General features: G+C 48.5%; 1 protein-coding gene across 2 annotated transcripts in view; it reads right to left on the reverse strand.

The window, feature by feature from the left end:
- Positions 1 to 1060: 1060 nt before the first annotated feature.
- The window catches only part of RAB3IL1 (RAB3A interacting protein like 1), a 56386-nt gene continuing 36675 nt past the window's right edge, over positions 1061 to 20771 (reverse strand). Inside the window, exons 6-11 of one of the 2 annotated variants that reach the window (XM_029582589.1) lie at positions 19969 to 20100; positions 18557 to 18685; positions 13601 to 13713; positions 11916 to 12015; positions 3823 to 3889; positions 1061 to 2984 (exon numbers count right to left, since the gene is read on the reverse strand). In XM_029582589.1, coding sequence (XP_029438449.1) covers positions 2902 to 2984; positions 3823 to 3889; positions 11916 to 12015; positions 13601 to 13713; positions 18557 to 18685; positions 19969 to 20100 — 624 coding nt within the window. In that variant the 3' untranslated portion in view covers positions 1061 to 2901. The remainder of the gene's footprint in view (positions 2985 to 3822; positions 3890 to 11915; positions 12016 to 13600; positions 13714 to 18556; positions 18686 to 19968; positions 20101 to 20771) is intronic. The other variant, XM_029582590.1, reaches the window with a different exon arrangement.

The following is a 20771-nucleotide window of genomic DNA, read 5'->3' on the forward strand; positions in this document are numbered from 1 at the left end:
GAGAAATCCTCGAGGACTTAGCAATGGCAGCCCTGCTTCCAACTAAGCTAGAAATGCAAATAGGAGGAACCTGCCTGATCAGAAAAAAAAAAAAAAAAAAGGTCCCAGTTCTGTTATTTTACTGGGAGAGAGGGGGGTCCAGTCATGGCTATACCTAGATTTAAGCCTCAGCTGCTTAGATTATTTGAGCATTTTCAAACACCAGCACTGCACTTGAGTGGAACAGGAGCTCATTTCCTCAGGCTGCTGCTTTTTCTTCAGGCTCCAAACGCTTAAATCAGCAGTTGCTGAAAAGCTCTGTCGATTCAGGCCCTCTCTCATGTCCCCTGCTCCGTCCACAGGAAAGCCACAACGGCCCCAGTAGGGCTCAGCTACAAATTCCCATCAGACCTGCGGCGGTTTAGAGGCCAGCATGAAGGTCCGGGTGACAATGGCACTCACCCCCCAATCTGAGCCACACGGCCTTGTATTCCAGGGTGGGTGGGTGAATCTACTGTGCTCACTTACCTTCTTCGATATGCACGGGCTGTGCACAGTGTTGCCAGTATGGCTGGTCCTCCAGTTAATGGTGGTGGATGCATCCCTCAGTATCTGGATCACTCAGGACAGGGTCTTTATGATGTGATAAATTGCGCATACACAATCAGGAATGTTGGGACGTCAGGGCAACACACAAGAAGGAATGATGCGATTTCACAAGATGATGCCACAATGAGCAGCAAGGGAACATTTCGCCTGGGAGCCCGAGCAGGCGGCACTGCCATCAGGCCTGCATTTAAATCACTGGCAACCGCACAGAGTGCAAACTTTTGAAGGTGCTAAATATTAAGGCCAGACAGGGAGCCTGCTTCTGCTTGCATTAGGGCCATGTGCTAGCACAGCTTCAAAGGGTTTGCCACCGTGGGACTCTGCCTATGGGTACCAAAAATCTGGCCCCGCGTGCCATCGAATTTGTGGCTGTCCTCTGGATCATCACAAATAAAAACAGCTACCTGCTGCCAACTAACCAACTTCAGTCCATCATGAGACCATGGCAGACTCACTAATGTCGACAAAAAGATGAATTACTGCTGCTGAATTAGCTCATTTATAGCCAAGGGTCAGGGGAAAGTGAGTACACAACGTTTAGCGACTTCACAATGCTGGAGTTTATAACAGTGTTGGGAGGGAGGTGTCCCCCACGCTACTGGAATTTATAACCGAGTGTCCCAGGAGGTGAGCCAACAGTGCTAACCATGGCTGATTGTACTGGTGGAGGTCTGAGGACTGGGAAGAATCCGCTGGAGTAGGACCCTGGATGGGGCTGACGAGTTGGAGAGAATGGGGAGGAAGTAGGTGGCCCCATGCAGACTGTCCGTGTAACAACAGAGGTGGCAATTCCTTCCTGGTACTCACACACCAACAGCAGCTGCAGGTAAGGAAGGGACGTGAGACGCTGAAAGGAAATTCTGCTGCCAGGGAGACACAGTGGTGCAGGGTCCCCCTTAAGCACAGAGCCCAGGCCAACTGCCCTCATTCTACCATACCCCACCTCTATCTCCATGACAGCCTTGGCACTGAGATTTATAACGGAGTCTCAGGGAGAGGTGACCCACACGTTGCTGGGGTTTAACGGAGTCTCAGGGAGAGGTGACCACACGGCGCTGGGATTTAACGGAGTCTCAGGGAGAAGTGACCACACGGCGCTGGGATTTAACGGAGTCTCAGGGAGAAGTGACCACACGGCGCTGGGGTTTAACAGAGTCTCAGGGAGAGGTGACCACACGGCGCTGGGGTTTAACGGAGTCTCAGGAAGAGGTGACCACACGGCGCTGGGGTTTAACGGAGTCTCAGGGAGAAGTGACCACACGGCGCTGGGGTTTAGCGGAGTCTCAGGGAGAAGTGACCACACGGCGCTGGGGTTTAACGGAGTCTCAGGGAAAAGTGACCACACGGCGCTGGGGTTTAACGGAGTCTCAGGGAAAAGTGACCACACGGCGCTGGGGTTTAACGGAGTCTCAGGGAGAGATGACCACACGGCTCTGGGGTTTAACGGAGTCTCAGGGAGAAGTGACCACACGGCTCTGGAGTATATAATGGAGCTTTATGAGGTCACTATGCAGTGCTAGAGTTATAATAGTGTATTGGAGCGGGGTGACTATGCAGTGCTTGGATTTCTAAGTGCCAGGAAAGGTGATTGCACAGCCATAAGATTTAGAACGGAGCATTGAGCACTGGGTACCCTACTGGTGTTTATAACGGAGTGGTGGGAGGTGCTGGGTTTCATGTTAGGAGCTGGTGACCCCATGACACTGGAGTTTCTGAGTGCTCTTGAGGGGGGAGGTGAGCCCACAGTGCTGGGGTTTATTACTTAGTGTCAGCACTGGGATGGGGTTCCCAGTGTAAGTGGGTGATGATGACTGCACGTCCTGGGTTTCAGAGCTGAGTGTTGGGAGGTGGTGACCCTACCATGTTGAGGTTTCTAGTGGTATTTGCAGGGGAGGTGACAACACAAGAACAGCACTGTGATTTTCTAGAGGTTGTCTGCAGTCACATTCCTACGTCTTTCTCGCCAATGGGGATTGCATTGAAGAGAAGCTCAAAATCCTTGCCAGCAGAAATCAGTTCTGGATGCTATAAAAAGTTTTCCAGATGCATAGATAAAAGATTAAAATACTTGTTCATGCAATATAGAAATCGCGCTCTTGTTCATCGCAGCTGTGCAGTCCCTTTGCACTCCAGACCTGGGGGGTTCACCGCTCAGACGCTGCAGCGCCTGCTCTGAAGAGGACGGTGTTTTTTTTAAGTCAGGCTTCCAAATCCATCAACCCAAGACTGGGTTTAAACCCGAGCCGCGCTTCTTCAGGATCTCGGGGCTGCGGCTCAGGGAGGGAGAGGCGCGGCCTCCTCCCCCCTCCCAGGCTACGCGTCGTTGCTGTAGAACCCCAGCTTCGCCACCGACATTTCCTGCCGCAGTCGCATGATTTCCCAAAACATTAGCTCCACTGCAAGGGAACGCGGAGAGGGAAGGATTAATCAGATGCCCGTCAAGGAAAACGGGAGGAGAAGGATTACTCAAACGCTCTCAGGAAAAGGGGAGAGGGAAGGATTAAGGAGATGCACGCTGAAAGGCTGCAAGACTGAAATTTAGCAAATAAACTGAAGGAACTCAGGGGTGTGTTTAGCGTGCAGTAAACACCTATCCATATAAGCATTCCCCCTCCACCCCCCACCCCGATTACCATACTTGCATGCAAAGCACCTCATTTCTAGGTAATACTATGCAAATAAAAGCTCGGCTTTCCTAAAAAAAATCACAAGCCACTTTACAAGTACAACTCTGGACCTGTAGCTTAACTTTCCTTAGGGAGCATCGGGTCGCTCCCGAGACAGTGTTAAAGGGCCAGAGTGGCCTGAACTCTCATCTCCCCCTTCCCCCCAACAAAGTGTAAAAAAAAAAAAAAATCCCCCGGTGGTCTTGTGAGAGGCCCCATCCCCCTCCCCCCAGAAAAAAAAACCCCCATAAAAACTCTTTTTATAAAGGAAGGACCTGGGGCACTTCTTCACCCATTCAGACTGGCAGAGAACAGTGAGAGCCACAGAGACTCGGGTTGCGATTCCCACTTCCACTCTTCTCTACGCTACCTGCAAGCTTCCTAACCTGCTTTGGGGCAGGAACTTTATAATCGCAGCACTTAGTCTGAGGACTGAAGGATACCCTAAGAAAGTCCCTTACAAATTAACGCCATCATAATTATCTCCAAAACCTTTCAAAAAAAAAAAACCAAAGACGAGAAGCCCCTCCGCCCTGCTCAAATGCCTCGGATCGCGCAGCGTCCTTACCGTCCTGCCTGACCAGACCCTGCTGGATGTACCGAACGTAGGTGAAGAAGTTACACACTGCTGTGATCTAAAAAAAAAATCAGAGAGACAGAGAGAGAGAGAGAGAGAGAGAGAGAGGCTGTAAAGCAAGCCATCTGCAAACCAGATAAAAGTACCAGCGCCTTTGGTTCGCAAGCAGACCCTCAACTTCCTCTTAGTTGCTGATGTCCTTGAAGTCTTTCTATCAGGTTTCCCTTGCACCTTTCTGGCCAGATTTACACCTCTTCCCCCACCCTCCCGATCCTTCACCGTCCTGGTTCTCTCGGATCCTCTTTGGTTGATCACCAAACTCTGCTCTCATGCTTTGGGGGTTTCTGGCTTCGTCCTCGCTCAGTTTGCAGCCTTAGGAGAAATGGCCTAGTGGTTAGAGCAGCAGGCTGAGAACCTGGGAAGCCAGTGAGCAAATCTCACTGAGAGATTGGGACAGCTTCATTGGCCTAAACAATTTCACATGCACTGCCAAAGCAATACATGGGGAGCCCGGTGTTCAAATGCTACCATAATCCCGGGGAAATAAGATGGACATATCTGGCTAAGTGGCAGCCCCTGAAAGCCCAGCTACCAGCTGAATAAATCACTTACCCGGGTTAAGGAGGTAGCCGAATGAGTTGTGGGCGGATCAGGTTGGCGCCACTTATCCAGCTAACTTGCCCAATAAGTAGTGATAGTCCTACTTATCCGGTTAGGTTAATCAGATAAGTGAGACGTGCCCCATAAAGCAGGTTCAGCTTATCCAGCTAAGCAGTGCCAATTACGAGGATATTCAGCAGCATGGGCCATGCTACTGAATATCCCATGTAAGTTAGCCAGATAAGTCTTATCTGGCCACCTCCAGAGTGGCAGAGGGGACAGGGGGGGGGGGGGATCTACACAGACCCCTGAGGTGGTGTTTTCTTAATTTCATAGGAGGAAGCGGTGACTCAAGGCCGAGCGACCCCTTTAAGCGATGTCGGTCCCACAGTCCCGATGCTGCTAGAACACATTCTTGGGGGTATTTTTCCTGGTGACATTTTACCAGCAGAAGAAATACAGCAGGATTTACAAAGCGGTAGGATAAAAATACTGCGGCTTAGTGACTGAGCCCCTTAGAGACTGTAAGCCCTCTGGGGAAGGGACATGCTGCTATACTGTAACGTAACTTGCCTTGAGCTAGCAATAAAAAGGTACAAGCTAAATCTAAAAAAAAAAAAACAAAAAAAAAAACCCCCAAACACACAAACACATGGTTTTGTTCCTTCAAAGTCCTTGTCAGTACCGGTCCCTTCCTCAGTTTCTAACCATCTTCCTCCAAGCTGTTGTTCCAGGCCTACTTCTGTTCTCCAAGCATACCGTCAGTTTGGAGGATTCACCCAGGCGCTCTTCTCTTCCTAGTCCTCTCCCCTGGTATCAGCTCCACTTTTTTCCTGTTTCTCTGCTAATCAAACCGACTGTGCTCTCGCCTCCTCCTCCTCCGAGCTCTCGTGGTGTCTTATCTGGGCTACCGTAACCCTTGGCTGGTCTCCCTGCTTCATCTTTGCGCGCTGCTTTCATCACCGAGCGCACCTCTTGCCTCCTTTCACTGGCTCCCCGTTAACAGTCCCTCTGGCTTCTGAAACTGCTGGGGGGGTCATCGTTCAACGCATCAATGGTTTAGCACTGCCTGTCTTTTTTTGATCTTGTTCAACCTTTGCTCCCAATCAGCATTGCCCAGAACCTCCAGGTAGCCTCTTCCTTTATTCCTGCTTCACACCTATGGGATAATCTCCCTTATAACATATTTCTTCAAATGGCTTTCTTAGATGCTTTTGGCGTGCATTACTTGCCCCTACATCTCCAGTGACTGACACAGCAGCAGGTATGTGCCGCTGACTGGCTCCTCCTGCTGGCGGGAGGACATTCTGCAGGCAGGTGTAGGGGGAAGGATTCATGGAAAGCAGGGCTTCCCAACCACTAAACCATGGCTGGAGCCCAGGTGGGCAGCAAAAGTTTTCCTCCAGCTAGCCAGAGCTCAAAGGGAGGAAGAACTGAAGCAGCCCTGACTCTCCATTATTGGCAACAGCAAAATCTTCCATTTATCCTTCCCCCAACGCCTGCTGAATATCCTTCTGCCAGCAGGGGGAGCCGGCAAGCAGAACATGTACCTGGTGCTGCCGCCGCTGCTTCCTCTGCCAGTCATGCAGGGCCCTGCAGTCTTGCACGACCCGTTGGCCCCACACAGTTCTGATAACACGAAGTGAAGCCAACGGAGAGGAGGAAACAGCAGCAGCAGGTAAGTGCTGCCCACCAACATCTGCCAGTCGCAGGTTATGGGGGTGCTGGAGGGGGGAGAGAAGCTGATGATGCTAGGGGAATTGGTGAGAGGGAAGAAAAGGTAATAATGTCAGGGAAGTGGGGGGAGAGGGAAGGTGATGGGGTGCCATAATAAAGTAAACCCTGTGCCAGGCCCTGGGGTCAAGGCGCCATTGAAAAACCAAAATTATCTTAACAGCCTCTATGTAGTTAATGAGTTACATTTATGTGTTGGTCACAGGGGTGGACTGCAGGAAAATATCGGCTGCCGCCCTCATGCACTTTCCCTGCAGCACATGTGTCAACAGCTCCTAAAAACATGCCAAGTCTAACCTGGAACCCGGCAGAACTGACACACAATATCTCCATCTTTCCTAATCAACTAAGAAGTTGAGCACATTCTAGGCCAGGGGTGAGCAGAGCTTGCAGGCCCCTGTGCCATCCATGCAAATTAGTTGGATCCCCTCCCTCCTACACATCTGCTTATATCTCTTAGAGAGAGAGAACCTGGATTCCCGGTCTGACTCTTGAACCAGTTGCAAGTAATGACGCTGCCAGCCAGCGTCAGACACACCCACAGTCACAAACAGAGTTTATAGATAGTATGTACTGATAAAGTTTCTACAAACACCCACAAAGACACACACTCTTTTTCTCAGACACACCCACACACTGAGAGTGAGTGTGTGTCTGTGTCAGAGAGAAAGATACCTACACACACACTCAATCTCTCTCACAGCCAAAGCATGCATGGGTGTGTGTCTCTCACTCTCTCTGACACAGACACACCCGCACTCTCTCTGACATGCTACTTCTGTACTGCTTACACAGTAAGCGCCCCCAGTCCAGCACTGCTGCATCATGGTGTAAAGTTCCTGCTTGCTGCTAACCCTTCCCCATTCTGCAGCAGCCCCCTCCCTTTCCCAATCCACAGCCAGCTGCTTCTCTCAGAGCTCAGTACAGTCACCTCAGAAGCCTCCCCAGCACTGCATAGGCTCTTCCTCCTGGCTTACCCCCTCCCTTCCTGTGCCTGTAGCTTGCCTCCATTTCTCCACAAGCTTCCCACACTTTGCTGCTTTTATGGTTCCCCAAGCTGTGCTCTGCCTACTGAGTCCAGGGAAGAGGGGACCGGAAGTGATCCATACGGTTCCCTAGGCTTATAAAAAGAGAAAATTAAGCCCTGGCCAAGACTGAGGAGAGCCACTAACCAGCAAATGGAATCCTGCTTTCTCTCGTGGAGCCAGTGCAAGGGTATTAGGTGTCATGGGTGAACCTTACAGCCTTGCACACACTCCTGGACCCACCTTTCCCAGAAATAATTTTAAAAATATGCATTTATAGTAACAGATTTTAATGAAAAATAATATTCAAAGGTAAAAATATCACTTAAAAAGTGTATTATTTACATGCAGTGCTGTGGTACCAACCAGAAAACTCTGCAAAAAAGACACTTACAGTCATGTGGTATTGGGACTATCGTAAAGTATGTCTGCCCTCAGAAAGTTTTAAGTAAACTTAATTAGAAAATAGTAAACCTCCCATACAAAAACAGCACTAACTGCCAGCACTCAAACACTAACAACCCTACCTATGAAAAGGCAATACTGCAAATATTACACCAGGCCCTAAAACATCAATACACCTGATATTAGGAAAACAGAACAAGCCAAGCTGTTAGAGATCCCTACACAGAAACTACATGCTAGCAAAATACCTCACCTCAGTCACACATGCAGACCCTCACCAAATACAGAATAAAGAGACAGTAAAACATAACTAGAAACATGCAGACAAAAAATGAATTGGAAATTGTAACAAGACAAACTATGTATGCAGTGCAACAATGGAAAAACAGAAACATCACCATTCCTCAAACATCAAACAATAAAATCAAGATATAAAAACCAATCATAATAGTAAAACCATAATCATAAAAAGAATAATTATTTCAAAACAGCTGATGAAAAGAATAGCCAACCATTTTTTAAATTATTCACAAATACCATTAAAAGCAGACTATAAACCAAATAAATAAACACAATATTTAAAAACATAATACAGCAAATAACACCCAATTATTAAAACTAATAAGGATAAAAAAAATCCCCTGCTCTCCATACCTGAAAACGTTTTGATTTCTAGTCTCCCTGAGATTATCATGGATTAGTCCGGGAAGGGAGTGGTACAACTTTCTCCTCTCTCTCTCTCACATTCCCATATTCTCTCTGGACTAAAATGATGAAGGTAAGTAATTCTGAAATTGCTAAGTTACTTTTGCCTCCCACTTGCATGCCGCATTATACCAGTGGTTCTCAATAATTCTGTGTAAGAAGGGGTTTAGTAATCCAGTTAGAATTTTGCCACTCTGCATGCAGGGACTTGTAGTTCAGATTCCCTTAAGAAAGGGACCAGGACTAGCTCAGCTTGTCCTGTCTCACAAAGAATTGTGGGCAACTCTATTCTCAACTACTGTCCAAACAGGTCTGCTTTTCAGGATAATCAAAATATGCAAATTAATAAGGGTACCATCATATGTTTAAGATCCTTCAAGAAGGTATTAAAAACATTTTTATTTTCACAGGCCTTCCAACTGAACTCCTAGATTGGCGTCCTTTGACTATAAATATTGACCTGAGTATGATTTGATGTCCATGGAGGCAGTGTCCACATTTTACATGTCTGTTTATTATTGTGAATATAATCCCCCTTTAAACTCTGCTTTGTAAATCAGAGGTATGCAAATTATGTAATGCGCATTCATGGAGTACATCCAGAGAATCATCAAATCTGCTTGGTGACTGCACGTAGCAGCATTGAGAATCGACATACTTTGGGCAGCAGATTCTTTAACTCAGGGCTTCCCAAACTATGGGGGTCAGAAAATCTTCAGCTGGGGTCACAAGAGCCTCAAACGGCAGTACTGTTTAAGCAGCAGCATTAGTAGAAGAAGGCAGCGTGGGGCCTATGAGCCAGGGGCACTCACAGTCCCTGCAGTGGCCCTGCCCTTACATAAGTAGCTGTGGTAACAGGAAGCCCTGTGCAAGGAGGGATTGTGGTCACTACAGGGCCTGTGATCACCACTGGCTTATAGGCCCTGTGCCCACTTTCATTACTAACGCTGCTGTTGCTTGCAGGTCACCTTCAGGCTTAGGACCAGCCATGAGAAGAGAAAAGGGCCGAGTGTGCATGGGCCAGTGGAGACTGCCATGCCTCACTCACCTCACCAACCACTGAATGCTGCCCCTGTCATTAGCCTGTCCTCTCTTCTCACCAGCTTTCATCAGCCTTTGGACCGGGAGCGGGGGGATGTGTACAGAAGGAGCTATTTGAGGGAGGGATCAGCTGTACAGGAAGATGAAAGAAGTTTGTCTGGCCATGTACTAGGAGAGCTGGAGGGTGCGAGGGGATGTAAGAGAAGGGTGGGAGGGGAAGCTGGGAGGTGAGAGGATAGGGTGAGAGGGAAATGACGACAGGATCAAGTTGCGGGAGTGAGAGAGGATCAGCTGGGGATACAAAGAGGGCCAGAGGAGGTGAGAGGGAGTGGGCTGGAAAGGTGAAAGCTGCTGGGGGAATTAAGAGGGCATCAGCTGGAGGGGCGGAGGCTGAGAAAGAGGGAGGGTGGAGGGGAAGGTGGAGATTGAAGGAGGGGGTGGAGTTTGAGAGAAAGGATTGACAAGAGAAGGTGGAGGCTGAGAGAGGAAATCAAGGGGAGGGTGGAGAGGGTGAGAATGGAGTGCTAGTTGATGGGGGACCACGCCCCTGCTAACTTGGTCATCCTCTGGGGTCACTGTGAATTTTCAAATACTAAAATGAGGTCACCTTGGCTAAGAGATATCTGAAATGGAAGTGGAACAGATGCTAAAAACTGTAAACCCCGCCCCACACAAAATTGACACAATACCTACAATTGAACTGAAGAAGTCAGCTAACATAGTCGCCCATACGCTGACTAAAATCATAAACCTATCCCTAGAAGAAGGAATAATGCCAGATACACTGAAAGGAGCAATAATAAAACCAATAATTAAGAAAAAAAAACAGTGATCCCCTTATCCTAAACAACTACAGACCAGTATCAAATCTTCCTTTAATAGCTAAACTAATAGAGAAAACAGTACAGAAACAGTTAGCTGAATACCTGGACAACAACAACATACTGTACCCATCTCAACACGGATTTCGAAAACACTACAGCACTGAGACTCTGCTCCTCTCTCTAACAGATAACATTCTAAAAGGCTTTGATAGGGTAAACACTACATTCTACTAATGCTTGACCTATCGGCAGCCTTTGACACAGTAAACCATAAAATACTACTAAATAGACTGGAGGAAATCGGATTACACGGTCTAACATTAAAATGGTTCAGTTCATATCTAGAAAACAGATTTTTCCAAGTTCAGATCAACAACACATTATCAGAAAAAATTAATCTCAAAACAGGAGTTCCACAGGGATCAGCCCTATCAGCGACCCTTTTTAATATATACATGCTGCCATTATGCCACTTACTTGCAGGGCTAGGAATTATACACTACATTTACGCCGACGACATCCAACCAATTCTACCCATAGAGGACACTTTAGAGAAAACATTAAACCTAGTCAGCATGTACCTAAGCATTATAAAACAACTACTGACACAAATGGAACTTGTAATTAATATTGATAAAACAGAATTTCTACACTTAGAACGAAAAAATTCTGAAATCAGTCAAACCTCAATAACACTCAAAGACAACCAGAAAATTGAACTAACTGGAAAAGTATGTAACCTGGGAATAATTATAGATCCTGAATTCAATCTGAAACAACACATATCACTAAAAGTAAAGGAAGGTTATGCAAAGCTCATGGTACTCAGAAAACTTAAACCACTACTAACTCAAAATGACTTCCGAACAATTCTACAGGCACTAATTTTCTCCAGCACGGACTACTGCAATGCCCTTATGCTAGGACTACCTAATACGACATTAAGACCCCTGCAAATACTTCAGAACACAGCAGCTCGAATACTAACCGGAAAAAGAAGGAGGGATCATATAACTGAAACCCTAGCAGAGTTACATTGGCTACCAATTGAACACAGAATTAAATACAAAACTCTATGTATCATTCACAAACTAATTTATGATGAGAAATCAGATTGGCTGAACACAGCATTACAGGTACACACGCCACACAGGAATCTCCGATCAGCAAATAAAGCACTCCTAACCATTCCATCAGTTAAAACAGCAAGACTGACCCAAGTGAGAGAGAGAGCCCTATCACTAGCAGGACCCATAATCTGGAAGACAATGCCTCCAGAGATCAGACTACAAAGTGATCTCAAGGCATTCAAGAAAAGTTTAAACACATGGCTTTTTAAACAAGCATTTTACAAAGAGACAAAAGAATAGAGAGAAATTACTCAGGAAAAAACAGAAAGGCACAGACACACAGTAAGTAGAACTTTACAATAGATTAATCTATGAACTCTACACCACAATAAGCATAACTATAATACTAGGTGTGATAAAACTACCGGTGTAAGTACCTTGGTACAATTAGTCATGAACTACTTCACTAAATGACTATGTCTAATGATATATTGTAACCGAACCTTTGATGGCACCTGTTAGAATGTACTATAGTACACTTTTACCTACATTAAATATGTGCCTACATGTAAACCATTGCGATGGTATTTAACTTGGCAACGGTATAGAAAAGTTTTTAAATAAATAAATAAATGTTTGGGAAGCCCTAGAAGTGCATGCTGTGAACGTGGAAGACTCACCCTGGCCCTGCAGGATGGTGAGATGAAGTAGTAGGTCCCCGAGTCGCCCAGCTTGATGCGATGCTTGCAGGCTCGCGACATACCGCTCAGAGCACACTTCCTGCCAAGAGATGAAGAGACACGGGCTTCAGACAATGGCAGCCCAGAGATGGAAGGACAAGATCTGTTCAACCACGGGTCTGAGGGAAGGAAAAGGAGGAGAGCTCCAAGGGACCCCACCCCCCTCCCCTCCCTCTCCCAGCTCTTAGCTCTCTCCTGCTGATAGCACGCACTTCAAAACCCATCAGGCAGAGGTGGACGTTTGGAAAGATCATCGCAAGGCAGCTCAGGGTCATCCAGGAGGAGTAAAGGAAACCATTGCAAGGAAAAGTTGGAAATTAAAATATAAAGACATAATCCAAGACACTGAAGCAGCTGCTCGTCTACCAGAGGGTCTCATCGGGGAACATGGGAGTGCCAGCAATAGAGCGCACTGGGGAAGAGAAGGACCCTCAGTATGAAGAAAGGAAAAGGACATGCTGGCAGTTCTGGGATTGTACATGTTGCATTTATTTCCCCAGGGCATTCTGGGACTTCTAATCCTGCTTTCCTATGAGAGGAAGTGGCCTGGGATGCTTGGTGGGGGGGGGGGTGGGGGCGGTGGCAGAATTTCCAACAGCAAGATAATGCCAAGCCTCCCTGAGACGTGCCCGCAGCATTCCCGTGCCGGCAGTACCAGGCGGCATCTTCTGCTGGCTCAGCAGCAGCAGGGAAAGCATCTGGTGTCAGTTTTCCAGATTAAACGAATTATTTGGGTCACTGCAGGCTCAATCTTGTTAATAAATCATTCACAGCTCAGGAATCACTGACACTACAGTCTGCACCCAACACAACACTAAGGGAGAAAGAGAAAGAGTTCGGTAAAGCCTTGGGTGCTGGGACCCAGCTCAGCTCGTGGTCTGATTGGAAGGCGGGGAAAAGATAACCCCCGCTGCAGCTAATATCAAGATTTCATGTCTGGCTGGTGATGCCAGCTGGATCAAGGTCAACCTTGCCAGGTTGATGCAGCCCTTCTTCTATTGACCCTCTCCCGCTGCATTCTGGGAGCTGTACTGTTAAAGAGAGAGCAGAATATCCCCGAATGCAACAAAATGTGCTGTATGGAAGCCAGAACTAGCGTGGTCTAGCGGGGCTGAAGGGTGGGCACCCTCTTCCTGGCTCTTTCATGCCGCTGCTCTGACGCCAAATGATGGAATCGTGTAATTGCTGTACTGCTGCAGACTGAGGCTCCTTCATGCTCTAACCTCTGCTGATTTTATAATCAAGTTGTTAATAGGGAAGATAAATAAAATGGACAAAGAAAGACTGACTAAATGGGCATATCTTGCGAGTGTATACATTGGTATATTAGAATGCTCTAGCTGTTGTTTATGTTATGACTTTGTTTAATAAAGATTTAATAAAAAAAACATATCAAGTTGTCTCTAGTGGGGGGAGGGAATTTCCCTTTCTTTTTAAATTGAGACGTGGGCTCTGGTACTGGAAACCAGTTCAGTACGAGCTGAGCTGCCTGGCGGTAAGGTGGGTGTGACCCGCTGCAGTGCCCTAGTGAAGGACAAATCCTACCAGCGATGTGCAGATATGCAACGCTGGGAAGAGTTTTCAGGGAGGGAGGGATGTGCGAGATATGGGGAAGAGATCCGTACTTGGGCCCGCCGCATTCGATGGCCGACATCTTCACCACAGGAAGGGTCTGCGAGGCTACGGGTTCCACGGTCAACGTGTTATTCTCCACCGCAGCTTGCACCAGCTCCGCTAGCTGCAGACAAACAGAGGCCAAAGGTACCAGTTATTCCAGAAGATTCACCCCCACTCACCGTCATATAATCAGAGATTTGCCCCAGTGAAAAATCAGCGATCCTCACATCATCCTAAGAGATCTGCCCGCTCCCCGAGGGCGGCAGGATCATCCACCTACCCAATTTAGGTTCAAGGGGCATCTCCATCCAGTAACCCAACATCTATACCCAGGGTCCAGGAACCAATGGCACCCAGATACCCTGCCAGTCCGCCCATCTTCCCTAACCCACTGCGGTGCTACAGAGCCCTGCCTACAGCTTTACCTGCACGTCCCCACCAGTGAAAGCCGCCTCCTCTCATGCCATCCCGAGTTCCCCAGGCGCGGTTTTCTAGCGCAACAGCTGCCCCGCGTTTCCTTTCCGCTAGCGGAGGAGCCCAATAATGCTCTTCTGTTCAGTTTGTTAAGGCTGGTCATTTAATCATACCCCGTGCAGAGGCTTTTCACTTTACGAACACTCGCCCTGACTGTGGTGTTCCTGTGCTCCTGTGCTTTCAAACCCTCGGAATAATCAATACAGCAGAGTCAGCAAGCGATCCAGTTTCTGGAGGGAGACGTCAATCCAGTCCTAGTTTTCTAACAACCTCCTTCTCCCAATGCATTATGGTACCTGCAGGGCTGATTTCAAATGGTAGAGGCGGGGACTACAAACACCACAATTCATTGGCATGGAAATTTAAAAAAAAGAACAAACTAGGACAGGACAAAAGTCCCCATCCAGAAACCATATCTTTGCATGGCTTTCAATATCGTCTTTCTGCTGATGATTCCCAGAATTACCTCTCTACATCCGAAACTTTCTTCAGGAATCCAGCCTCAAATCTCAGCCTGCTTGCCTGACATTGCTGCCTGGATATCCCACTGCCACGCAGCATGGCCAAGACAGAGCTTATCTTTCACCCCTAAAGCCCGCTTCTCCTCTTCCTCCTCCTCTCTCCATCTCAGGGGATAACACTGCAATCCTCCCAGATCCCATAGCCCGTAACCTTGGGGGTCATCTTCAACTGCTTCTCCACATACATCCAAGATACTGCTAAAATCTATACATTTCTCTCTCTATATCAGCAAAATCCATCCCTCACTTTCTGAACATACAGCCAGAACCCTTATCCATTCTCTCATCATCTCCCACTTAGACTTCTGCAATCGCTCCTCACAGGTCTCCCACTGAACCATCTCGCTTCACGATAATCCATACAAAATTCAGCTGCGTGACTTCAAAGTCATTACACCCACATAACCCCTCTTCTCAAGTCACTTACACTGGCTCCCTATCCATTTCCACATACAGTTCAAGCTCCTCTTACCTTTCCTCTTTATTTCTCTCTACATTCCTTTACTTGAACTCTGCTCATCAGGCAAGTCACTCCTATCTAGGCCCTTCTCCTCTACTGACAATTTCTAAATTCCGTGCTTTCCACCTGGCTGCACTGTATGCTTGTAATACACTCCCTGAGTTAGTGTGTCAATCCTTATTTAAATCCAGTCTAAAAACCCCACTTATTTAAGGCTTCTCCTAAATCTTAACCCCCGATTATCCCACGTACAGCCTTATTGATTTTAACCATCTTCTTATTAAATGAAATTAGTTCTTACATAATTTCCTTTCCTTGAGTTCACTCAGACCAGTCCAAATGGGTTATGCTCTCTGACCAGCAGATGGAGACAGAGGTCAATAGATTCGCTGATGTCACCCCTTATATGCATCTGTGCTGATCTCAACCTGCCAGTATTATCTGTAATAAGCTAAGTGTGGACAACTTCAATACCAAACAATTAACAGCATGCACATTTCTTTTTTTTTTTTTAAACTACCAGAGCACTTCCAGAAAGACCAAGGAAGTTGGAGAAAAAGACGACATCATAAACAAACATGAAACCACTCACTTGCATAGAAACATAAAACTGCAGCTCTTTTATACCACTGCCAATTAAGACTGAAGAGATACGCAAGTTGTCAGCACAAGAAGGTTCTGAACTGGTCTGACTGGACTCAGAGAAAGGAATTTATCAGGTAAGAACTAATTTCATCTTCCTCTTCATACAGTCAGACCTGTCCAGACAAACGGAATATACCAAATCTACTCCTGGATAGGGCGGGATGTTGCCAAACAACTACACTACGCACCTTGGAGGTGAAAGGAAGCTCCTCTCTGACACAGACATCTATGCAGAAATGCTTCGACAGGGAATGCAAGAAAGACTTAACTTGCTGCCTTGCAAACCCCACAAAGCAGGTACTAACCTAAGCCCTGCCCAAGAAGCAGCATACGCCTTTCTCACACTATACAGCACAAGGGGATAACCGGACAGAGCCAGGAGAATGTTCAAATATTGACCATAAAGGAATCATCTTCCTCTCTGCAATATCAAACGGCACGAAGTGACCGGGAAATTAAGGATTCACGTTATCCCATTTTCCCAAGTAAAGAATCCTTGCAGGCTACCTGCAAAGAGCCTCGAGTCCGTCCACCAGCCAGGCAAGGCGGCATGAAAGGAGTCCTGGGCCTTTTCCTTCTCCAACTCCTCTTCCATCCCCTGAAGTCCCAATATGGCCGCTGATGCAGTCACAGCACTGCCTTCCCAGCTGGAACCCACAAATTTAACTCTCAGACGCGGCTCCCCCAACCGAAGCCTCAAAATCGTCGTCCTGCTGACTGCCGCCCAATTCCAAACAAGAGCAGAAGATGTTGCAGATCTCCGCTCCTGGGAGCTGTTTTCAGAGCAGGATCCTTTCCCCCCCGCGGTCTGCAGCAGCCGCCGTGCAGTCCCTGCCCTGCCGCACCAAATTCTCACCGCTGTGGCCGGCACTGATGAGGAGCCCAAATCAACTCACTCGACTCAATCAAAAAAATAGAGCGCTGTTGTTCCTGACCACATCCTCTGCTCCTCCGTCTTGGCCTTTTTTTTTTTTTTTTTTTTTAACTTTATTGCCACCAAGCTAATAGTCCCTTTCTTTCTTCTGAAACTAAAGAACAAGGTCTTCTGCTCCTTCTGTTGGGGAGGGGAAAGAGAGGAGGAGCACCAAATGCCAAGGAAAACTGGTAGCCTCCAGCTGAGCTCTACCAAGGGAGGGAGCCTAGACTTTCAGCTCAGGAGCTGCCGACTCAAAACTCTAGGTCCTTAGATCAGGGCTATACTCCACTGAGGGAGGGAGAATACATCTTTCACCTCGGGAGCCACCAAGAATTCCAGTTCATCCGGCCTAACCAGGCCCTAGCTCCCAGCACTGGATGCTCATCTACCATCTGCTGGAATCAGAATAGTAACCGGCGGAGGTCAGCACGGATGCAGGTAAGGGGCTGCCATCAGAGGACCCGTTGATCTCTGTCTCCATCTGCTGGTCGGTGAGCATAACCCATTCATCTGGACTGGTCTGACTAGATGAAGACGTCAATGTTTGTCATGATTAGATTGTAAGCTCTAGTAAGCGTGGGCTCGCATGTTTTTGTACAGCAGTACAGAAGTGATAAGTATCAGTAAGAGTAACTGGGTCACTTGGTGGTCTTGCTCGCCGAATCCTGGGAGGTCAGTTTGCAAAGGAATCTAAGTAAAGTCTTAACCTGCAGGATCAAAACTTCTGAAAATCTGGTAGGCTGAGGGGCTAAATTTAGCCACTCAAAATCTGGGCCTGGGTTAGTGCATGGGAAGAAAATGTTACCAAGTTAGTGCTGATTTTCAGTGCTAGCCGCCTAAATTGGACAGGCAAATAGAAGGCCTAAATTTGGCCGGCCAGATTCCCCCTTCCTGCCGCCGATATCAGAAAGTTGGCAATGGGGGTCCCGACAGCCCCCTGCAGCATCTCCCTCCCCATTGCTGAATTTTGGTGGGGGCTGCCAATCCCCTTACCCCCACCCAATCCTCCTCCTTGTCACCAAATTTAAAATGTTTATTGAGGGGGGGGGGGCCGGCAGCCCTCCCCCCTCCCTCTCTCTCCCAGCCCAAAGTAAATCCCACATATATGGTGGAAATACACCCCCCCCCCCCCACCTCCTTCTGCTCGCCCCGCCCATATTATAAAAATATGTTCTGCTAATCCCCCCTCCCTAACATTTAAATAAAAGCCATAATGGATCTGGGCCCCCTCCCAACCCTGTCTAGGAGGCAGCGCGGGCTCAGCACCCTCCCAGCATCCAAGTCTCGCTGCCACTGGTGCTGCAGTCACAGCGTCGCTGGGCACCGGGAGGACAGCAAGCCCGAGGGGGGGGGGGGGGAGGGTTGGGAGGGGGCTCTGCGGCCACTTCTGCCCTTATTTCAATAAATCGGCGAGAAGAGGGGGAACTGGGGCAGAAAACTTTTTTTGTAACATCAGACGGAGAGGGGAGAGACCCAGTAGCAGACATTTGGGCTTTATTTTTGGCCAGGAGGGAGGGGAGGATCCTGTGAGGGTCTACTGGCCCCTCACACACAACTTTCTGTTGGAGGAGGGAGGGACGGAGAGCAGAATGGGGGATGGACCTGGCATCTCACACGGGGTTTTTTTTCCCCATCTTGGTCGGAGGGGGGGGGGAGGGGGAGAGAAAGTAGCTGTCAAGTCTTCTCCCCCCCCCAAACGTACTTGCTTAGTGCCAGCAAGATTTAGGCTTTAAGTCCAGCCGAATATTTCCCTAAAGGCAGCCAATTATTTTATCTGCTCAGTGGGTTTCATTTCTCATCAGGAGTAAACAACAAGTACATCCAGTGAGCTCCCAAATCAGCAGACTCCAGCTAATCCTCATTCCTGGAGGTGAAGGATTTCCCTCGGGCTTTAGTGCGACAGCTCAGCCGGAAGCTGCGGCCCACTCTCCCCCCCCCCCCCCCTTACCTCACATTTGGCAAAATCCAGACAAGGCCTGATGTCTTCCTGATAAATTCTCTCCAGGAAGGGGCAGGATCGGTCAAGTGACGGGGACTCCTTCCAAGTCTGAAACTCGCTAAACAAGACGGCCTCGATCTGTGGGGGCAACGGTGGGCAAAAAAAAAACAAGGAAAGGAGCAAGGTGACGTGGGGGAAGAGCACAGAACGAAATGAAAGGATGAAAGCAATGGAAGGAAAGCATTGGGGACGTGAGAAAGAAATATAGAAACATCACACAGAGAAGGAGGGGAGAGGGGGAGAGAGACCACACACACAGGGAGGAAATTAATAATATGGTTTTCCACAAGGAATGTATCTTCAATAGTTAAACATTTCAAACCCATAGACAGCCCAAACCCAGTGAGAAGCAGTGAAGAGCTCAGAAGAAGCCGAGTCGGCCCCAAAGGAACCGGGCGGGCGCCTCCAGTCTTTCTGCTCAAACCAGGCCTCACGTTTCCACATGAAAATACAGGAAGGGGGACCGGTTTAAAACCTTCCAGCCCATGCACACGTGGAGCGGCTACAAATCCAGCGAGCGGATCAAGGTCCTGAGCCACCACAGAGGGCGCTGGATTGGGGGGGGGGGGGGGGGGGGGAAGAATGCAAACCCTGCAAAATTCCTGACTTGCTAACCAGGCTCCTGTCCAGCTTGCGCTCTGTTATTTTTTTTACCGACTATCCCAAGAGCAATGCTCGAGTCTGAACCTCCAAGCACACAGCACAGCAGCCAAACAGTAAGAGCAGAAAAACTGACTGCACTCCATAACGAGAGGGAAAAACATAAAAATCGCTGTTATTCCTGCACAGTGCGTTGCCTTCAGCAAAGACAGCTCCATGTCACAAGGGATAGGCTGGGCCAGTCCTGGTTTTACACCCCCCCCCCCCCCCGGCTTGTCATTCCATTCGCTAATAAAAGCCGGAGGACAGGTCCACAGAAGTGAAAGGGGTAAAACCAGGTCTGAATCCGTCTGTCCTTGGAATGAAGGGAAACTGGGAAGGACAGCATTGGTGGAATAGTGAGAGAAAGGCCCTCGGGAGCGGATAAAGGGGCCTCGCCGAGAAGCGTGAGGACCTGGTGAGGGCTATGTTTTAAGGATCCTTTAATAACCAAAAGGCTGGGCCTCAATGTGCAGTTCAGCTGTCGGGATGCACGTTAAAATAAAAGCAAAGAAACGATGCATTGGAAAATAAATGCCGAACACAATGCCCCGTCCTACCCAGCACTCATCTTAGCACCCAAAGCCCAACTGCTGCGCACGGGACCGCAGACAGCGTCAGCAAAAGCAAAGAACTGAAAAAAACAGAAAGGGGGGGAGGGGAACACAAGACCCGAGCCCTGCCTCCCCCGCCCCGTACTCCCAAAGCGCAGACAGTAATACCTGCCATGAGGAAGAGGAGGGGCGGCAGGGAGAGTCCGCTCCCAGGACCTGCCAACCTGGCTCGTAGGCGATTTGGATGGCCTTCCCAGGGACGATACAGAGCATCAAGGAGAGGAGAGCGGGGACCCCTGTCTACCGGGGGGGGGGGGGGGGGTCAGGGTGATCAGAGAGAAAACAAAGGCAAGGATGAGAAGGAGAGAGAAAGCATCAGGAAAAGACAGCAAAAGGGAAAGAAACGAGGGAAGAGAAAAGCAGACAGAGTATTAGCTAAAGCTGCAGATGTTTACCAGAAAAAGATCCACCAAGAGCGGTCCCTCCTATCATAATCACAACCCAAAGAGACAGACAAATGCCTCTGCCAGCCCTCCTGCAGCTGGCATCCGGCGCACAGGCCCCTGTGCCACCCAGCCTGAACTCCAGAGCTGGCTGCATCATCTTCTCCAGCACCGGGAGTACAAAATACAGCGGGGTCCTGTCTGGGGAAAACTGGCTTTCAAACTCTGACCGACGGTCAGGCACCCGTGCTCGGGGTCCAGTACTTCATGCAGGCGCCAGCTCCGCCGGCTGGACTCAGCGAGTCTTCTTGTAACAGCAGAGTGACAAGACCATGCCGGGTGCCTGCGGCTGCAGATGGAGGCACAGAGTATCCAGGGTGGGGGGAAATCAGATATAATGAGGCAGGAGACTCGCCTCCGCTCTTGGGGAAATGTGGCGCCTCGAGAGCTGCCGCACCACTAACAGTCCCAGCCTGAAAGGGAGCCCCCGTCTGCCCCCTCACATGAGACCAGAGCTCCCCCTTTCAG

The sequence above is a fragment of the Rhinatrema bivittatum genome, chromosome 17, assembly GCF_901001135.1.
Source record: "Rhinatrema bivittatum chromosome 17, aRhiBiv1.1, whole genome shotgun sequence".
Taxonomy (NCBI): Eukaryota; Metazoa; Chordata; class Amphibia; order Gymnophiona; family Rhinatrematidae; genus Rhinatrema; species Rhinatrema bivittatum.